General features: G+C 33.3%; 1 protein-coding gene across 2 annotated transcripts in view; it reads left to right on the top strand.

Moving 5' to 3' along the window:
• Dhc64C (dynein heavy chain, cytoplasmic) overlaps positions 1–22,023 on the top strand; it is a 189,442-nt gene that overhangs the window by 156,631 nt on the left and 10,788 nt on the right. For both annotated transcript variants that reach the window (XM_089242500.1, XM_089242499.1), the window contains exons 64-80: positions 1,086–1,186; positions 1,290–1,474; positions 1,943–2,012; positions 2,509–2,655; positions 4,580–4,669; positions 7,913–7,973; positions 8,242–8,329; positions 8,564–8,729; positions 10,165–10,299; positions 12,035–12,129; positions 13,022–13,196; positions 13,939–14,348; positions 18,711–18,948; positions 19,067–19,237; positions 19,851–19,952; positions 21,108–21,229; positions 21,320–21,423. In XM_089242500.1, coding sequence (XP_089098626.1) covers positions 1,086–1,186; positions 1,290–1,474; positions 1,943–2,012; positions 2,509–2,655; positions 4,580–4,669; positions 7,913–7,973; positions 8,242–8,329; positions 8,564–8,729; positions 10,165–10,299; positions 12,035–12,129; positions 13,022–13,196; positions 13,939–14,348; positions 18,711–18,948; positions 19,067–19,237; positions 19,851–19,952; positions 21,108–21,229; positions 21,320–21,423 — 2,460 coding nt within the window. The remainder of the gene's footprint in view (positions 1–1,085; positions 1,187–1,289; positions 1,475–1,942; positions 2,013–2,508; positions 2,656–4,579; positions 4,670–7,912; positions 7,974–8,241; positions 8,330–8,563; positions 8,730–10,164; positions 10,300–12,034; positions 12,130–13,021; positions 13,197–13,938; positions 14,349–18,710; positions 18,949–19,066; positions 19,238–19,850; positions 19,953–21,107; positions 21,230–21,319; positions 21,424–22,023) is intronic.

Raw genomic sequence — 22,023 nt, 5'->3', positions numbered from 1 at the left:
GGACATGCTTGGCAGACAAGTTGCAGCCCATCAACCACCTCCTACATGTGTACTGGAACTTCGGAGAGCATTGCTTACTGAGTGGAGTGATCTTCCCCAAGATCAGATCGATAATTTGATACTCAGCATGCCTAGGCATTGTACGGACTGTATTTCATCGCATGGGAGACATACAATGTATTAACCATCATACCAATCATGTAATAGTAAGTTTTTGTAAAGGAGATATTTTTTACAATTGCTCCAGGGAGTAAAAATTGTAGTTTTTATGAATGGAATCATACATACACCATCGTTTTTGTTCTTTATCTTTTGTTTAATAAATGGGCTTTATGAATAAAGAACGTTTGTTTTCTTTCGGAACCTTTATTTGCCGGAGCTGGCATTATCCTTAATTTATGGACATGAGTGTATTAACTTCATAAAAATCTCAAGCTGTATAAAGACAGACCAAAAAAAAAGTAAAAAAACCTCTGAAATGCTCTTCTATGAAATTTCCTTTTTGTGACAAAAACCTTTTAACCTCCCCAGCACACATATATATTATTTATTTATTTATACAGTATTGTTTGACTGAGGCCCGTATAACAAAATGTGGTGGTGAAATTCGGCAGAGATGGTGGGTTAGGTTATAGACAAAATCAGAATCTGTTGTACAATTAGTAATGTTTAATGAGAGGTTGTTCCAATCAGTCATTGTTTGAGGGAAGAAATTTGAAACAATCTGTGGATGCAAAGATGGGTTTAAATTTTTGGGAATGATTGATTCTATTGGAAAAGTGAAAAGATTGGGTTAGAATATGAGAAGTGTCGATATGAAAAAGGCTGTGGAGGATTTTGAAATAGAAAGTTAATCGAGAGATGTGTCTATGAGTAGAAAGTGGTTGAATATTGAGTTGGCGTACAAGTTCAATAACGGAGGCAGTGGAAGACCAACCAGCAGTTCGAAATGAAGCAAGGAGATTTATTTCGAATGGATTCTAACTTGTCTATATTGCAGGGTGTATGCCGTACTCATGTATCTTTTTTTTTTTTTTTGTTATGCTTCTGTAATGATTTCCACATTCTGTTTCAATTTTTCTCAGGCTATTATGATCAACAATACAGACACAATCTTTTTAGTTATTGGTGCAATCATTTACATCAAGCTGGAATATTGTTTAGATCTGATCTTGCTCGAACTGAGGTAAGAGTATTTATTAATGATGAAATCAAATATAAAAAAAATGAGCAAAATTGATATATAATTTTTTTACTTGACATTTGTTTTTAAAAAAAAATTATTTCAGTACCTGTCTACAGCTGATGAACGTTTGCGCTGGCAAGCTAATGCATTACCCTCAGATGATTTATGCACCGAAAATGCTATCATGTTGAAACGATTCAATAGATATCCATTGATAATAGACCCATCTGGACAAGCTACAGAGTTTATACTTAATGAATATAGGGCGAAAAAAATCACAAAAACAAGGTAATTTCTTATCTTTCAATTTACTTCTATTATTTTTATTTATTTATGTTTTAAAGTAATATTGACTCTCCACATAATGAAGTGACTATTGATTATACCGTATAGGAATAATTATAACAAAAAAGATAAGGTTATTGATGGAAATTGGTCAGTGACAAATCCTTTCGATATGATGGTAGTCAGGCCTTAAAAAAAGAATATGTATGAAGAAATGAATTAAAATGAAATTCTTCCTGTTAAATTATTCAGTTTAAAATCATAATTTCAGTTATATCCAAATGAGTGTTTTTGTTAGTTTTGATTCATATTAATTTAGTTTATTGGTTGAAATTTTTTTAAAAATAAAATAAATGTAGTTGAAGGCCATATTGAAGTATCACTACTGATTCCTTTGTACTACAATAATACATTTTTCATGATACAAAATGAAAGCATACATATCAACTAAGTGTTTGTATCTTTTTGTAGTTTCTTAGATGACTCTTTCCGTAAAAACTTGGAGAGTGCACTCAGGTTTGGTAATCCACTTCTTGTTCAGGTAATTACAGTTTTGCAATTATTAATTTATGTTTATTTTCCATCTCATACCTGTAGTTTTAGAATGCTTGATTTATGTATAGAATTATGTTTATAGAGTCACATAAAAATAATATGAAAATTTGAAACATGAATGAGTGAATCGTGAAATTATAATGAGATTATTTTTTTCCTCTTGCATCGGTCCTGAAATTATGATTTGACCTCATAATTTGACCTCAACATTTCACCCTCATAAGAAATAAAAATACTTAAATATAAACTTTTTCTACTGAATAACTAGGAATTAAAATTTGATAACCAAGTAGGACCTAAGTAGGTTGGTTCCAAAATAGGACCCTTGGTAAACATGAGAATGGTTATACTTTCTCCCTTATAAGACAGTGGCTGTACCTATCATGGTGGGGGTATTATAAAAAAAATTCATTAAATCATTTCATTCCATTTTCTGTTTTTATTTATTAACTTTATTATACATGTATATTTCATATTGATAGGATGTGGAAAGTTATGATCCTATTTTAAATCCTGTCCTCAATCGAGAAGTTCGTAAAACTGGTGGCAGGGTGCTTATCACATTGGGTGACCAGGACATAGATCTGTCTCCATCATTCTGTATATTTTTGTCAACAAGAGACCCAACGGTGAGATTTATTTTGTGCATTAAAGGATTTTATCTTTTGTAGACTTGTATCAGACCTTTTGTCTATTTTCTTGTGAAATACATTGCTATTCTGAGGAAACCAATTAATTACGAAAACCAAAATTGATTTCATTTTCTATTTTTGACCTGAGCTTTTTTAAGGGCGTGTGCAGATTGGGATTGTAATGAATATTCATGAATTATTAAGGGACTTGGCTACCTCAGAACGTTATTTCAGGAGGGGGGGGGGGAACTCCTGTGGCCCAAGTCTTCTAGGTTCCGGTGCCACTGAAGTGCTGTATTTAATGAACTTTGAATTAAAATTTTTTGTTTTTTATTCTATTATGATTATGTTGTCCTGGGGGGGTACCTACCCCCGTGGCAAAGCTGAACATTCATCACTACTGAGACGCTTTAGGCCAATGTTGGCATGTCTGCTCCTTTGAAAACATCTGGGAATAATTTTTTTACAAATACAGATGTAAATTGGTGCTGGTAGTATATTTTTAATTGAAACAATACATCAGCACAGAAATTGAGAATGGATTTTTTAAATTAATTAAATGATTAATTAAGGGTGAAATATACAATTCTCTTTGATTTTCATATTATCTATGGACAGATAAAATCTTGCTCAGCAAAGTTAAATAGTTTCTACCTTGAATTTCATCTCTGAACACACAAAATTTCAACAGTCCTCAAAAAATGATGATAGCAGAGAATCAACTCTTTCTAGGGGAAAGTATCATACTTGCATTTCATACTGAAATGACACCAAAAGATTTACAGTAATCTCTCAATTATAAATTTCTCTCAGTTATTAGACAATTTTCTGCACTCAGTAAAAAGCATACACTTCCTTCACTTATGTCTTTTTTTCCTTTTCCCTTGCACAGACGCATCACCATGTATTTTCCATGTACATTAAAAAATATACTGGACCATAGAGGGTTGATATTTACGTTATAATCTACAAATTAAGGGCAGGAAACGATATTAAATATTTTATTAAACAAACATGGTGTGCAGAAGATGACTGTCTAAGGCAAAAATGGAAGACAGTATAAAATTTACCACTTGGAACTTAGCAGAGATTTTAAACATTTGTATAGTGCATACAGTTCATATAAATTTTGTGAAACTAGTCAGAGAAAAATATGCATATACAGTCAAACCTCGTTAGTGCATCACCCGGTTAACACGTCACTCCGCTTACCGGTTACTTTTTGGAAGTCCCAATTGTCCTCAGACAGGAATTGGCACATCTATGGCTTACTCCGTTTAATGAGTCACTCTGCTTACGAAGTCATATTTTTGCTCTCCCAAGAGTGACTCATTAACGAGGTTTGACTGTATAGATCACAAACTCAGAAGCATATCACCATTAAGTTCGTAATATACTTCTGAAGCAAAACAAACTCATTTCTAATGCCTTGCAAGCTGCTTTAAAAGAAGTCGCAAATCACTTTTTAGCTTCAAAGAAATCATGTAAGATAGTCTAGGATATTTTGTCATATTGACCATTCTCACAAGACATTTTATTATTTATTTTGCCTCCTTTGAAATTCTCCAAGGGGAAAAAATCATTTTCTGGTTTTAATGCTATGAATAGCCACAAAGGTAACTTTTTTCAAAAGAATTTCACCACCCATTTACTAAAAGCCCTTGTTTGTGGATAAAAAAATTTTTCCCATAGGTGGCCATTTTTTGAGAGGTTACACTGCATAATGAGTAAAACAAAAATGTTATTTTTCTTTATGGGGAGTAGTTTCCGAATAGAATTGCTTTATTAATTTTGATTTTTAAAAAGTATCGAATTCAATTGTTAGCATTTAAAACTGTGATCATGAAATTTATGTGATCATTTTTTTCTTAATGATAGTTTAATTAAGTGTGTAATCTTATCAAAATTTTTATTGTCACAGGTTGATTTCCCACCCGACATATGCTCTCGTGTTACTTTTGTCAATTTTACTGTTACTAGAAGCAGCCTTCAGAGTCAGTGCTTAAATCAAGTAAGTAAATAAAAAAGTATATGAAGTTATCATTTTTTTCCCCTCTCACCGGCATTGAGGAAATATATCTTTCTTTAAAAACTTTTTATTTTAGCATTGACAAGCTTAAATAATTTGTTACTCTGATTTTTCAATGGAACACATCTTTTCATCTCCCTTATTTTATACCTGCTGAAAATCAGTAGAAAATCTATTTCATAAAAAAGGATGTGGAATTTTACAGGAGATTCTTAGTGATTCATACAGTGATCTCTGCTGTTCTGGTTAGCCCTTTCCGACGCAGAAAATAAACAATAAGTAAAATGAAAATTAGTTTAGGAATTACTTTGAACCTTCTTTATCAACACTAGATAACAGCATCACACAAGCCCATTCATACTTTTGACCTGCATTTATTTTTTGAAAACCCTTATTTTTTAAAGAAATGGATTCAAATTTCAAAGAATTTTTTTTTGTTTGGATATAAAAGACTTATGTAAAAAAAAAATTATTTTATTTTTTTATAGTTATTTTGTTGGCTTTATTCTAATTTATTTATTCTGTATAAGTTTTAACTTTTTACATTGAAAACTAGTCTAAAATCGAGACTCAATTTCAATTAAAACAGTAAGTGCAATCTTTGAAAATTCTACCTGCATACTCCTCTAGATCTGAAGAGACTGCCTACAATTTTTTTTTTTTAAATTCCAACTTTAGAGGGTAGCGTGCCGGATTGCTTGGAATTGTAATGACTGTGAAAGAGTTTTGTTTGCACTTCTAATTTTATGTCATGAAGAGAGACAAAACTATGATGTATAGGGTGATCCAAAAGTCATGCAACCCATTCCAAAATATTTTATTTTTACAATTCTATCAAGAAATAAATCAAAAAAACTATATTATAGTTCGAATGATGCAACATTTATAGATACAAAAACAAAGTTTGTTTCAAAATGTCACAACATGTGTTCAAAATGTGAGCCTTTTGTGTGAATGTAAGTGCATATTCTTTTTTCCAAGTTTCTAGCTATTTTTCTCAGGGTGAGAACACTACACTCTGATTTTGATCGAATGCAGGGGGTTTTCCTGATAAATGTACGGATTTTTGGTACACCAAATTCTGCTGTTTTTGCTGTTGACACAACCTGTTAGATGGAACCATAATTCATCTGTAAATAACACGATCAAGATTATCCATACCATTTTCATCAATGGAGGATCTGAGCCATCTACAGTAACTAAAAAGTTTGATCTGATTAGGAGCTTTCAACTTCTGAGCAACCCGAACACGATAGGCATTAAACTCTAATTTCTGGAGAGCTCTGTGAGCAGTCCCATATGGCGCATCCATTTGTGACGCCAACTTCCATACACTCTCTGATGGTAAATTCATCATTTTGTCCTTTAGTTCATGCACCTCCATGCTGACTCAGTAGAGACAGATGCCCACTTTGCCTGCGGTCTTCCACATTTCCAGTTTCTTGAAAATGGGATACCAATCAGAGGATTGTTGTCTTATTGCGCACAGAAACATTTAGGAATTTATTTTTGAACGTCTTGATAATGGCTTCAAACAAATAGGTTAAAAAGGTATTGTTCAATCGTAAAATTTCTTTGCTTCTGGCAAAAAACCATCTTGATCATACAACAAAGAGGTATTGGGAGTATTGGTGCCCACAGAATATAATTTTTTTTTTTACATCTCAAACGATATAGTGCTGCCATCTATGAAGAATCTTTGTTTTTACAATTAGTATAATTTAAGAAATTATTTTGTAACGGGTTGTGTAACTTAAATCACAGTGTATTTTTTATTTTTTTAATTCTGAGTTTCATGCCTATCTATATCGCACATAAACTTGAGAGTAACAGAACTTTTTAGGTATTTATGTCAGAGGTGCTCATAATTTGTCAAATGAGACTGTAAGGAGAAAACACCTGAACTGCAATCTCATTTTAAGAAATATTGATTTCAGATTTCAATATTGATGCTGAAAAAAAATTCTTAAAAAAATATGAAACTGCTTAAAACATGTGGAAAATATGAATATCATTAATAGTGTATAATTAGTGTATAATACATGCTTAAAAACCGTGGGAGCAAGCCAATATATATATATGTGTGTGCACACATATGTGTATATATAAAATGTGTTGCCACAAGAAAACATTTTGGTGTGATTTTCATGGATCTGACCTGAACAGACATAGATCCCTTAGAACAGCAGTTCTCAACCTTTTATGACTTGCGGAGCCCATTTCAGTGTATAATTTCTATGGCGGAGCCCTGTTTAACTCGAGGAACCCTTTTTAGTATATTATTTATATGGCGGTACCCTTTAGACCTTTTTTTTTTTGTTTGTTTATCAAATTTTCTGATTTAATTTATTATCCTTGAGTGGCCACGGAGCCCCTGGGAAGTGCACACGAAGCCCCAAGGGCTCCACGGGGCACCAGTTGAGAACTTCTGCCTTAGAAGATCATACCCTTGTATTCAGTTGTGTGTAGTTTATGTGCTGTGTTTTTTCTGTTATGTCATTGTATGTATTTTTGTTCATACGAATAAAAGCTTTTTCTTTCAAAAATAAAAAAATTGCTTGCTACTTTTTTAATGCAGGAAAACAAGTAATTTAAGAAATTTGCAACAAACATAAAAATTGGCCTAATCCAAGTTATATTAACAAAAAAATTGCTTGCTAAAATTCATTTACTTGCACAGAAATATTTTTCTTATGATCCTATAACTGCAATCAAAGCATTTTTGAGACAATTAGATTGGCCATTTTCAGATTTGAAATAATTAAATTCATAACCCTAATTCTAATTTTGAAGGGTTTTTTTTTTTTTTGTCATTTTATGAATTAACCTTTAAAATCCTGTTATAGTGAAATAAAGGAAAGTGAGCAAAAAGTGAGGGAGTGTGAGAAATGTTATGTAAAAATTTAAGAGCAAAGCTATGTAAATTGCACAAATTCTTGCTAGAGAAACAAAATTTTCAATCACTTAATTTGTACAATGAATAGAAGATGACAACTTAGCTCAATACTGATTGTGTAGCAGGAAAGAGTCATACATATTTTAAATTGTCTCTTAATTTCGTCCTTTTAATTCTGGAGGAAATACATATTATTTTTTTAATTTGTTTTGAACCACAATTTGAACTCTATTTAATTAATCATGATTACTGGAAATTTCATTCCAGGTCTTTTCTGATTGACTGTGTTTTTCGTATGAAGTTTTTGTTTTTGCTTTAATTTTTTACAGGTACTGAAAGCAGAAAGACCAGATATTGATGAAAAACGTTCAGATCTACTTAAACTGCAAGGTACACTTTTTGGTTATGCAGTGGAACCTCCCATAACGGACACTTTTTTTGAATTATGACAATGGGCCTTAATGTATTTTACTATCCATTAATGGGCACTCCTCATTAGCTAAAGAAATTTTCTGGCCCCATGGGTGTTAGTTATAAAGAGGTTCTACTGTACTTCAATTTAGATCTAAATTTTATGCCCCCTTGAATTGATAGACTTTTATAGATTTTTTTCTTAACCAGATATAAATTCTTTTTTTCTCTTTTAATTTCTGATAAGGTGAATTCCATGTTCGTTTACGTCAGCTTGAGAAATCTCTTTTGCAAGCTCTGAATGATGCAAAGGGGCGTATTCTAGATGATGACAGGTGACAAAATTTATACATTTTTTTCATATTTTGACTGTTATCCGGAATATTTATATGGCATAATTTGCTTAACAATTCATTAGTTATGCCCTATTCATTCACAAATTTCCTTGATATGTTTCTATGTTCATACTTTTCTGTGGCTTTTTTGGATGTTTTTTTTTTTTAATACATGTTATATGCATATATGTATACCATAATCTTTATGATAGCATTATTTTTCTATATTCATAGTGTAATTGGTACACTAGAGAAATTGAAAAACGAAGCTCTTGAAATCTCGCACAAAGTAGAAGAGACCGATAAAGTTATGGCAGAAGTTGAGATGGTGTCTCAACAATATCTACCTCTGTCACATGCTTGTAGTAGCATTTATTTCACTTTGGAAGGGCTGCACCAGGTATATACTTATTTCCGAATAATACTTCACTCATGATGGGAGGGGGGGGGGTTTCCATTGTACTGATGCAAGTTTTATACTTAGTAATTTATGCTGGGTGATCAATCAAGTGAAATCAGCATAATTTATGTTGATGTAATGACTACTTAACATAAACACCATAATGCTTATATGTATCTTTGTCTCTTTTATTACCTTTCAACTCCTTCGCTTACAAGGTATTGTCAAGAAATTCAGATGATCTCTATTTGACGAATGGGCAATAAATATGGTATGGTAACCTTGTCCTAACCTAACCACACATTAGAAAATGGTAAAGAAGTTGAAGGGAGGAAAAAAAAGTTGAAATGAAAGGAAAACAGTATCTATATATGTATATAAAATTGATTTTCTTCTGTCTGTCCGTGTGTGCGTTCTCAGTACAAATCTACAATTTTAGATCTATCGTCACCAAATTTAGTACATATACCAAACGGGACCCGACTTGAATGATATGCTGCTTTAAAAGTTCGTCAGAGCTGTGCAAATGCCCAAAATGAGGCAACAATGGTTCCTGTGCTTCAACAATCACTTTCGGAATGTTTACTTCGGTTACAGAGGTTCCCTAGAAATATGTTTCAGACATGCATATGCCTTTACAATGGTTTGTCATTCCTTTAATGATGCCAGTGTTATGTATAATAGTTTATTTCTTTATAATGGCTTGTCACTTTTCTTCAATCCTCCCACACATTGAAGGAAACCTGGGCAGTCCCGGGTATTATAGCTAGTAATAGAAAAGTGCAAATAGTAGAGATGAGAGAGTAGGCATATGAAGTAGATTTCTCTTTTCACCCTCACCCAACCTATTCCCTATTTTGCTCTTATATGTATATAGTAGAAGGACACATCATATGTGGGGGAAAAGGTCACTAATAATTATATAGAAATAAAAGGAAGGTAAAAAGAACAACTTTGTAGGGTTACAAAAAAGCCTTGAGATGATGAGGAAAGAAAACAAAGAGAGCTTTTGTTTGAGTTTATTCCACCAGCGTTTGAGGCAATATTACATCGTTGTATATATGCATATTGTTTGAAAATTAAAATTTTTTAGTATACCATTGCTCTTGTCATCTATTAGCGATAAGCTCATTTGATTGGTGGCTTGAGAATGAGAATTTACTGGGCTGTTAGGTCTGAATCTGCTAGTTGATATCAAATAGCAGATCGTGGCCTAACAGTCCAGTAAGCTCTCATACTCGATTAGACACTGGACATGAAAGCCTAGACCAATGTATTTGTAGCTTTTGTTTGTAATTGATCACATACTGCTCCCATCATTTCTAGAATTTCAAGCAGATGCATTTAAAAAAATTGATTGTCACTTTATTGTACTTTAAAAGTTTCTTGTTCTGTGAATTTGTATATCTGAATTTTGATTTTTTTTTATTTACAGGTGCACTTTTTATACCAGTTTGCACTGCAATTCTTTTTGGATATCTATAACGATGTATTAACCAAGAACACACATTTGACTGGCATTTTGGATAACAGTGCACGCCTGTCAATTATAACATCCGACCTGTTTCAGGTAATTTTATGAACGTTCTAAAAAAATATATATAAACATAATTGTACTCATTTTTTAATTAGCATTTCAAACTTTATACTGAAAGATGTCACAGACAACATTTTTAAAACGGATATTCACCTTATACTGAAGACCTCGTACATCAATTTTTTTTAAATGGATTTTAGATTGAGAATATATTTCACCTATAACAGCTCTTGAAAAAAACAAAAAAATAGGCAATCATCTCTCTATAGAGAGAAAAAATCAATCTCTTTTGCAAGTTATTCAGTGGGACAGTACATTCTCTTGTTCCTCATCCTGTAAAGTTGAGAATTTTTGATGTACAAGGTTTCCATTATAAGGTAGCGAATGGGGGGTTTTTCCCTTAGTTTACCCTCATCTTGAAACAAATGAGTTTTTGCTCATTTCCCCCTTCTATTTGTAGAATACAGGGCATCCATAATTAAAAGACCCTATTTTAAAGTAGCCTATAGGCGAAACCAGTGATCAGAAAATAGTGAAATTTTGTGGAGAACTTTAAGAAGTGATGTGAATTTGTTTCGGGGGGGGGGGGGGTTAGTTGCACATGTCACCACCAGAGGGTGTTTCACTTTTAATACCTGTAGTAAACATGTTATGTGATGTCACGCAGCAGCTGTTATAAAACCTAGAAACATTTGGGGGAATCTTGTTTCTCAATGTGTTTGCTTCTCACAATGACGATAGGTTTACGAGATCACCATCTTTCTTGGTCAAATTGTTTTACAGCAGTTCTCGCAGTAACTGTTGTACGGCAATATCAGACTTGGAAGAGGATTCGAAAAGATCCAATAAATGTTAAAAACCTTCAGAGTATGATTACGAAATTTGAAACCACAGGATCGTTGGCTGTTTGTCCTGGAAGAGGAAGAAAACCCATTTCTATAGACACAGTACAAGAGGTTTCACTTCAAGTGGAAGAGGAGGACAGAGCTTCAAATTCTTGTGGTAGCACTAGTGTCAGGCATGTAGCACAGGCATGGGATAGGCCACGTTTAACTGTCCATGAGATCATGTGGAACATGATCTGGCATCAACCTGCCATATCGAAATTTAAAGATAAATGCTTCTATATTTTCAGCATAAATATTCACTGTGCACCGAATGTCGAATTCCCTTTGTTAAACTTTGCAACGTCAATCTCACTATGAAATACAAAAAAATTTAGCCATTTGCAAATTCTAGGGTTTAGGTAGTCTAGTTGGTTGAAGTTGTGAAAGACCATTTTAAGTTGACATAGGCAACTTGCCCAACGAGGTGATAGAAAAAATAGAAAAAAAAATTCACATAACAAATTTTATGAGCAATTTGTGTTTGAAAAGACGGCATGTGGCTTTATTGTAAGTTATTTTCATCACTAGAAATGATAAATGTTGTTATTTAAGAAGCCTGCTGAACCATTAGCTCAAATAATGAGCAAAAATTTAATACACATTTCAAATATGACACATTTTTTTACCTTGTCGAGGGCTGCACAAAATCACCTTGCAGGCCACTGTTGGCCACCTCTGGTCTAGATATAAATTATGTGATCCAAAATTTCAGTTTTCAAAGTGCACATACCACACAGGCAAATTGAACTGCCCAAAAATCAAATTAATTAAAAAAAAGTGATAGATGGTTAATACTTGTTACCTAATTGTATGGCAAATTCCTAGGTCTTTAATTAATTTTCTGTTTTTATTCATTGATTTTGCTTTTTTGCATCTTCTAGGTTGTATATAACAGAGTAACAAGAGGTGTTGTTCACGAAGATCGACTGATTTTTGCCCTGTTACTTTGTAAAATTTATCTCAAAGGATTGGCAAGGTATAATTCAAAAAAAATTTATTTCGTAAATTGTTTCTGGTTCTTTGAATTCTTGTAAATATGAAATTTGGTGAAATTCATTCAAGTCAACTTTAATGTCATGATTTTTTGGGTTCTGTGAATTTGTGAAAATTAACGTACTTATATAATCATAGTCAAACATGTTTAATATGAGCACAGTTAATTAGAGTATTTTTTGAAACCATATTTAACTTTTTGTGGTCGATGCCGCCACAATGGTGGCATTCGCAAGTAGTCTTAGAAGTCTGTGCCGCCAGCCTGGCGGCATGGTGTCATTCATGATTGCCTGGCAAGTGGCATGGCGAACGAGACTAGCAGTGATGGTAACTCGTGGGAAAAATTGGCCAAAATTTGTCCTCCCATCAGAGAAATTTGCAGATCCCAAAGGGTTAATTCATTATTTAATTACATTAGTAATCTACAGTATCTCTACTCTTTTGATAAGTGCTCAAATAAGAAGTATGGTTAGTACAAATTTTTTGAAGATTCTGTTCAAGTAAATTTTTATTCGTTTATTTTGACACAAAAAAAAACCTGATTTTTCCACAAAAGTTTTGTCTTGTTACATGTACTGTATTAGTTATTTCTGAAGACAACAAGGTCTGCAGACAATTGTTTGAAAAACCCGCAATCTAGATTAAAAACTGAAAAACATTTTGGAGATATATCAAACATGAATGCATGTTTATGTAACATGAAAGTTTGTCTAGCATGAAACATTTTTAAGATTAACTTTTTTTCTTAAAAATGATTTTATTCACAAAGGACTATCTTGAAGAAAAGGGCCTTTTTTGCAGCATTGTATTGATTTTTTTTATTTACGTCAAATATTTTCAGTAGCAATTGATTTACTTTTAATTTCCTTCAATAGTGAATCCAACTTTGAACACGAGTTTAATCACTTCCTTCGAGGCAGAGAAGGTATATTACCCGGACAACCTACAATACATGCTGATGGTCTAAATCCAGATCAATTGGAGGGAGCTACAGCTCTTTCTAAACTCCCATCCTTCAGAAATTTGCAGAAAAGAATTGATAGTACTGAGGTAATAAAGTCATTTATTACATTGGCTGTCATTTTGAATGCATTGTGAAATATATTCTGCAGATTTTTAAAAGCATTTCTTAATTAAAATTGCTGATTTTAAAAAAGCATGTACATAGTATTTTCAACTTGTAGTCTGCGGATCCCCGGAGTCCGTGAGTAATTTGCAAGGGGTCCACGGAATCATTTTCATGTACTAATATTGCATAAATTACACATTTAATGCTGAGAAATTGTAATTAACTACTTTGACTTTTTTGTGGTATATGATCTGTAATACAGTCGAATCCTGTTGTAACGAATGCCAAGAGACTGGAGAAATCACTTCGTTATATCAAAATTTCTTTATAAAGGAATTCAGGTTTACCTAGCATCGTTCCTATTTAAACTTATTTAGGGGATTAGAAAAGTGTTCGTTAAAATGAGATTTTCGCTATAATGGTATTCGTTAAAACGGGATTCGACTGTAACATAGTGGGATAAATCGAAAAGCTGTTCATACTTAGATAAGACAACCATAATCTTTTTTTATGGGCCGTGTATTATGTAGTATTAATTATTCGTTTTTTTCTTTCCTGATATGTGCTTTTATATTGGGTTGCTGTATTCTGGTTATATTTGACATCTATATTTTTTATGGGCATCTTATTTCACCCACCTCGTTGGGCAATTAGCCTGTTGTTGCCTTTGTGTTTGCATTAGTATTTAAGAGTGAGTAATTTTTTTATATTTTTTTCACACAGAACTTCAAACAGTGGGTTGAGTCTAGCAATCCTGAAAATGAAGTTCCAGTTTTGTGGGAAGAAGATAAACCTCTTAGCCCAGTTGGAACAGCGATGCATCAGCTTCTTGTTATTCAAGCATTCAGACCAGACAGGGTTATTGCCAAAGCACAGCAAGTCGTTGCCACTGTACTGGGAGAGAAATTTTTGAATGCTGCCGAAGCAGAACTGGACTTAGCTGATGTTGTAGAAAATGAAATCAAAGCAAGTACTCCAGTTTTGATGTGTTCAGTGACAGGATATGATGCCAGTGGAAGAGTAGATGATTTAGCTGCTGAACTTGGCAAGAGTATGACTTCAATTGCCATTGGTTCTGCTGAAGGTTTTAGCCAGGCTGACAAAGTTATCAACTCAGCATCAAAAACTGGAAGGTGAAAGAAATACATTTATAAATTTATTAATAAATATTATTAAAGATTCTCGAATTTATTTTAGAAAAAAAAATTGCACAAACTGAAGTTTTATTCAAGAACATATATAAGAATATGCCAATTTTTTTTACAAAATTAGGTATAAATTGGTGTTGTTAGAGCATATTTTTTATTGAACAATACATCAATGCAACAATTTGAATGAGTGAATTTTTTTAATTTGTTGTGATAGGCAATTAAGGGGTAAAATATACAGTTTGTCATTATGTTACTGTTATTACAAACAGATAAAATTAAATATAATAATTGTTCTTAATATATATTAATGATTTTTGCAAATTGAAACTGAATGGAAAGCTAGTCACATTTGCTGACTCTACAGCTTCATATGTTGAAAACAATACTATAGCGAATCTAATACGAGATACAGTAGGTGATCTAAGACAAATAAATCAGTGGATGAATAATTACAAACTACAATCAAATATACAAAAGGCTAAATATCATTTGATCATTTTTGTCGTAGCACAGTCATTTTCTGCACACGAGGGCTAGTTAGACTGGGACCTACAATTTATTGTTGACTCCAAACGGCACCTTTTTTTTATACTTACTGAGAGGTTGGTGCACTAACCATCAGTGTGGGACTCTGCTGTAGCAATTTCTTTCTGTAGTCACGTCACCATTTCTGTTGTACCCCAGTGTCAGGAAAGTTTCTGACAAGGGCGAACTGAGTATCAAACTCGGGAAACCTCTAAACATCATCTGGTACTTTAGGCAAGTATCTTATCGACCTGGGCTACCGTGCCCAAAGGCTAAATATCAATGCAAGACAAATAAATAGAGACAGAAATATATATTAAAGTTCATACTTGTGATCCAATTACACAGCAAAACTGCAATTGCCAGAAAATAAAATATGTATGTATGAATATTTTTGAACAGCAATCCCAGACAACTTGAAATGGAATATATACTTATAAATTAGCAAAAACACTTCGATTCAAATCAGTCATTCTATATAATTGTCCCAAGGGATTGAAAACTTGTTAATTTTGTTCCGATATTTAAAGAGGGTAGTAGAGAAGCTGTGTCCAATTATCATCCAGTGAGTTTGACGAATTCCCTCTCGAAAATTTTGGAAATTATCATCAAAAGGCAGTTTGTGAAGTGGATAGAGGAGAATAATGTATTGTCAGATAATCAGCATGGGTTCAGGAAAGGGAAGTCATGTGTAACTAACCTCCTTTGCTTCTATGATCACGTGACTAAGGCTTTGAGTAAGAGCAAAAAGGTAGATGTTGTTTAACCTTGATTTCCAGAAGGTATTCGATCGTGTCCAACATGGTAAACTCTTGAAGTGTTTACACGAGATTAGAATTGGGGACAACTTGCTGAATTGGATAGAATCGTTGTTAAGAGATAGGTCGCAAGGAGTTATGGTGAACAGGGAATTCTCTGGTTGGACAGACGTCACAAGTGGAGTTCCTCAAGGAAGTGTCCTTGGCCCCATACTTTTTTCACTTTGTATCGATAAACTCGATCAGGGTATCGATGGGATTACTAGCAAATTCGCAGATGATGTGAAGCTAATAGGGGTAATCAGGAATCAAAATGATAGGGAGTTGCTCCAGACCAACTTAAACAGGATTGCAGCATGGGCAAATGGATGGAGCATGACGTTTAGCGTTGATAAGTGCATGGTCGCTCATTTTGGTTCGAACAACCAACGATTCTCTTACGAGTTGAATGGTGTCACTATCCCAGATGCAACTAGGGTCACAGATTGGGAAATTCTCATTGACGAGCGGCATAGGTTTTTGTTCAGCGGTGGTCAAAAAAGGGAATAGAATGCTCGGTCTTATTTTCAAAAAGGTCTCTTCCCATTCTCCTAAAGTCATTCTTCTGCTTTTTCGAGGCTTAGTTCGTCCTGGACTGGAGTATGCTGTAAGGTTTTGGAGACCATACCTACAGAGCGACATAGACTTGGTTGAAGGGGTGCAGAGGAGAGCTACGCGTGTCCTTATTGGCACACGGGGCTTGAGTTATGAAGAGAGACTTCATTTTTTGAATACGTTTACATTGGATGAACGTAGGTGTCGAGGAGATATGATCGAAGTGTTCACGATTTTCAACGGGATGGCTAGGATGGACCATGAACTTTTAGTACACCGCCAATCGACTGCTTTTACAAGGATACACCAGTATCGATTGGTAAGGGACAATGCGAGGTTATGGGGTCACAGGGAAGTTTTCTCTAATAGGGTTGTTAATAAATGGAATGGCTTACCCCCAGAGATAGTTAATTGTAACACAATTGACACGTTTAAAAAGAAATACGATAAACATGTTGGGGTAAATCGAGAAGCTATCCATACTTAGAATAAGACAACCATAATATTCTTTATGGGCATTGTATAATACAAATACAAATACAACGCCACAACAGGCAAATTGCCCAACGAGGTGGCTGACTTAAGAACATCATGGATCCCCGAGCCATTTTTTGGAGGCCCTACCTACTACTGCTACACCACACATGCACCCCGCCCACACCCCACACCCCCGCGGAACCCCCAACGAATCGGTACATGCAGGAATGTACGTGTAGTGAAACCTGACATGAAGTTTTTTTTTTGTTTCTCTGTAATGCTTGTTATGTGTAGTGCTGTCATCTGCCACCAGTTTTTCTAACTATGAGTGAAGTGTTATGATTGAATGATTTATCGTTGTAGGACTGTTGCTCTCTGTGGCGAGACTTTTTAACGGGCAGATCGGCTCGCATCGCGAGTCCGTCACTATAACCACTCGACCACCACAGCGGCAATAATATTTTATCATGTGTATATATTGTTTACAATTTTTGTTAATTGCATTTTTAATTGGGTTGCTATATTTTTGAAATATATGACATCCATATTTTTACGGGCATCTTTTTCTCAGCCACCTCGTTGGGAATTTTGCCTGTTGTGGTGTTGTATTTGTATAAACTAATAAAGCTTGATCAATGAAAAATTTTTGAAAGATGTTTTTCATGCTTGGGTTTTTCTTCTATAAATTATGAACTTTATGCATGGAGTAGAGTCTATCAGAACAATATCCAAAAGCTAAACAATATTTAAAACAAAATAAGGGACATGATAATACTGCCTGACAGTGAAAATAGCAATAATATCCACTGTCATGCTCTAAATATTCATTAGATTATTTATAAAATATAATCAGCTTTTTTAATACGAAACACCGATTGGTTATCTTTGAGAACAGCGATATGAGTTAAACATGTTTTTGAGTGCAATAAACAAATATCTATTTCAAAAGAGTTTTTCCTTTACTGCTCCCAAAATAATGAATAAATTTCAATTAAAACACCAGATGACAAATAATCCCTTTAGTGAAATCCAAGTGTATAATTATGAAAGTTATTACAAGTTATGAAAACATATTAACATAATTTATGTGCATGCAAGTAAGTATGTGTTTCACCTATTATACAAAATTGAATGTTTTTGTGTAGGATATATTTTTTATATATCACTGTTATGTATGTGTATCAGGATCATAAGCAATTTTTCTTTTTTCATATGTTTCTAAGGAAACAATTATAGAATTGATAACCATTATACATATATAATACCCAAATATGTTGCACACATGATGTATTTAATGGTGGTGGCAAATGTCAATGTGTGTCAAATATTTAACATTTTTGGCCTCCTAGAAGGATGGGTGTCCTTTGTGGGGGGGGGGGGCACATAATGTATGTGCTCAGTGTTTCTTTCCTTTTTTTTGTTCTTTCATTGTTCATTTTATTGTCCTTTTCCAAGTGGATGTTCATGTCGAATAAAAAAAAATTTTGCTGAGCAAAGTTGAATAGTTTTACCTTGAATTTTATCCTATTCACTCAATTTGGTATAAAATTATAAAAATTTATATTCGGTATAAAAATGACACAAACGAAGAAGCAACCCTTTCAAGATAAACATATAATATTTTAGGATGTGAATAATTTTATGTGTATTTCATCATTCAATTGTTGTTTTAGGTGTATGATTTGATCAGATAGTCAGTTAAAACATGTTAAAGTTTGTGAATCATTAACAAAACCGAATTGGTTTAAACAGCCAAAAAAAACCTCTTAAGGGGAAAGAGGACCTTTTTTTGCTTAAAAAAATCTTAATTTCTTTATTTCCAATGAATGTATGGAATAAAACTACATGAAAAAAAAAATTGTCTTAGAAATGTGAATTTTTTAATAGACGTGGAATTATTGATGCAATATGAAAATTGTAAAAACAAATGTACAAAATGTGTCCAACAAATGTTTTTATAGGGATAATGAATGATTTTTTTCCTCCCCAGATGGGTCATGTTGAAAAACGTTCACCTGGCCCCACAGTGGCTTGTCCAGTTGGAGAAGAAATTACACACTTTACAACCGCATGCTGCTTTCAGGCTTTTCCTTACCCTTGAAATACATCCAAAAGTTCCTGTCAATTTGCTGAGAGCTGGTCGTGTATTTGTATTTGAACCTCCTCCAGGTATTAAAGCGAATCTGTTACGCACTTTCAGTGCTGTACCTGCCAACCGTATGATGAAGGTATAGTATTAAATTTATTTATTCCATGTTATAAAATTAAATCAATCTTATTTTTTTACATGAATGGAATATCACTATTACTGTTTGATCAAATGACCTTTATCTGTTTGATTTCTAGGCCCCTGGTGAAAGAGCACGGCTTTATTTCTTACTTGCATGGTTTCATGCAGTCGTGCAAGAAAGGCTTCGCTATGCACCATTGGGATGGTCCAAACGATATGAATTCACGGAATCTGATTTACGCGTGGCTTGTGACACATTAGACACTTGGATTGACACCGTAGCTATGGTAGTTTTTATTTCTTTATCAAAAATGCTTAACTTCACCTACCAATGTTAATACCCATTCACCGCGTTGTTACAGATATACAATTTTATTGATATCCTATACTATAATACTATTAATAATCAAGAAATACTTTTTTGTAAATGAGATCAGAATTCTAAATCAGTAATAGCATTTAAATGTTCTCATTATCAATTTACATAGCTGATAAATATTTTATTCTTTATCAAACAAATTATAGTTTTACTCAATATAAATTTATGATTAAATATTAAAGAGAAATGGAATATTTTTTAACACCAAATTTACCAGACTTTATTTAAATGGCTGCTGTGAAGAAGAAAGAATAGGGTTTTTTGTGACTAGCATGTATATTATGAATGAGTCACTATTCAGTAATTGTTTTGTAAAATGTTTAGTAACTAAATCTAACTCTGCTATATGCCTTCAACCAATATTTTCTATGATGGAAAAACTAAGATCTCAAAAATAAATACTATCAAATGAATATATGCCTAGAGCTTAAAGTTAGCTTTTGTTAGAATATCTTATGAAAAAATTATTTGTAAACAAACAATGCATACTTATGAAACACATTTTCTTACTAATTTTTTAGGGACGCACCAATCTACCACCGGAGAAAGTTCCTTGGGATGCTATTTGCACACTTTTTGGTCAATGCATATACGGTGGTAAAATCGATAATGAATTTGACCAAGTGAGTTAATCCATTATACGATGATACCTTGGCTAACAAAGATAATTTGTTCCAGAATCATGTTCGTTAATCAAAACACGATTTCCCATAGGTTTGTATGGAAAATAGTTAAATTTATTCCAGGTAATTCCAAAAATTTTTAATAAGTTTTTAAAACAAAAAATATTAAAACTGATAAGAGGCTAAAATGAACAGCTTCAAAATTGTAAAAATGAGAATTTATTGGAAGAAACAGAATTTTTTACAGGAGATACCAAAGATCTTTTTATTTTACATTATGTGCACAGCCAACATCAGTCTTTGTCTGCTGAAGCTGATGTTGACAGAAAACAGGTGAGTTCATAGGTGTACTCATCCATTTGTAATTGGGTCAGTTCTCATTTCTGTCTGATACATGCAGATGGAAAAGATAAACTGTAATGTCCAGACTGTTCAGTTTGATTTAAAAGTCTTGAACTAAAAGAATGTTGTGCTCTGAAAACATAGGAACACTTTTTTTTTTCAATGCATTTTCTATCAGCTGAATCTTTCATTTTACATGAATAGTTTAAAAAAAATTCATAAAAAGAAATGGAGATGCATCTGGAAAAATATTCAGAGGTAGACTGAGTTAATCTGGGTCAAGTGACAGTAATTCTGATGTGTGCCCGAGTGGTGCAGTGGTAAAGATGCTTGTCTTCCACTATGAAGGTTACCATCAAGGTCCATGGGTTCGAATCCGGGCATAGAACATCAGAATAAAGTTCTTTACCTACCGAGCCTAGGGCGACCACCATTTCCCACCCAACTCCACTGGTTGGAAATTGCTGGATGGCGATATATGACCAGAGTTGGTGTGCGGTAAAGTAGTAATAAGTCTGATGCGATGATTGGCACAAAAATTCAGCTCATTGTGGCTGGATCAGGTTAACATGTGTGTTCATATCAATGAAAATCTTTGTTAGCTGAATCCATATTCATTAGCCGAGGCAAATAAATCACAAAAAAAATTGTTGTTAGCCAAGGTATCACCATATTGATTCATTACCAATTATCTTGCAAATGCATGAGTAGCTGAGATGTATGAATTCCAATGTTCATTATACCTGAACTATCTATCTGCACATACCATTGACAGTTTTTATTTAATTTTTAATTTCTTTCTCCCCAAATTAGCGCCTTCTGAATTCTTTCTTGAATAAACTATTCACATCTCAAAGCTTTGAGCCTGATTTTCCTTTGGTGTCTGGTGTTGATGGCATCGAGAATAAACACATAACAATGCCAGAAGGAATAAGGTATTTATTTTGGTCACTGCATTTCATTATTTTATCAGTGCAAGTTTCATTTGGTCATTTAAAATAAGTACATTTTTATTTATTTTCAAGACGTGATCAGTTCCTGCATTGGGTTGAAAATCTAGCAGAGCGCCAATCACCATCTTGGCTAGGACTACCTAATAATGCTGAAAATATGCTGTTACTTAGCAGAGGTGAGGTAAACAGTAGTAAACTTCTTTTAACATAAATGAATTTTTTCACAGAAAATCATATAGATCATACTCAACCCATGGTGCTCAGGGCAAAATTGGGCCCCCTAGAGTTCACTGATGTGGCTTGTGAGCTCCAATCTAATTTTATAAAAAAAAAACCATGTGCGAGTGATTTTTCACACTAATATTGTTTGGTTTTTTTATGTTATGGTGATTAAACAGAAGCTATCTAACATTTAAGGCTGCCTCAAACCTCCCACAAGATCAGGTAGGGTAATAATGCTGTCTAATTTCATTATTAAAAGTACAGCGAATGCAAAAAGTTTGTTAATTTCTGTATTAAATTGATAAGTTAACTAAATAAATCAGCTGTATGAAAATTTATACCAATAAACATTTGTATTAACTTTCTCATTATAAAAAATAAAGGCCACTCACTCTTTTACAAAATAATATTTCAATACAGTAGTTTCACACAACTATGGTCCAAACACTCATACTCACTAAAACATTTATAATTAAAATGCACAACATCTAGTGAACTATTTAAATACTAAAGCAAATATAATGTAATATTTTGATGTGGTTAGAATTCACTGT

Source organism: Pholcus phalangioides, unplaced genomic scaffold (assembly GCF_987345545.1).
Source record: "Pholcus phalangioides strain wild (caught in Gottingen) unplaced genomic scaffold, Ppha-v1.0 ptg000015l_1, whole genome shotgun sequence".
Classification (NCBI taxonomy): domain Eukaryota; kingdom Metazoa; phylum Arthropoda; class Arachnida; order Araneae; family Pholcidae; genus Pholcus; species Pholcus phalangioides.
The sequence above is the reverse complement of the archived record's forward strand: the minus strand, read 5'-3'. Positions and strand labels throughout refer to the sequence as shown.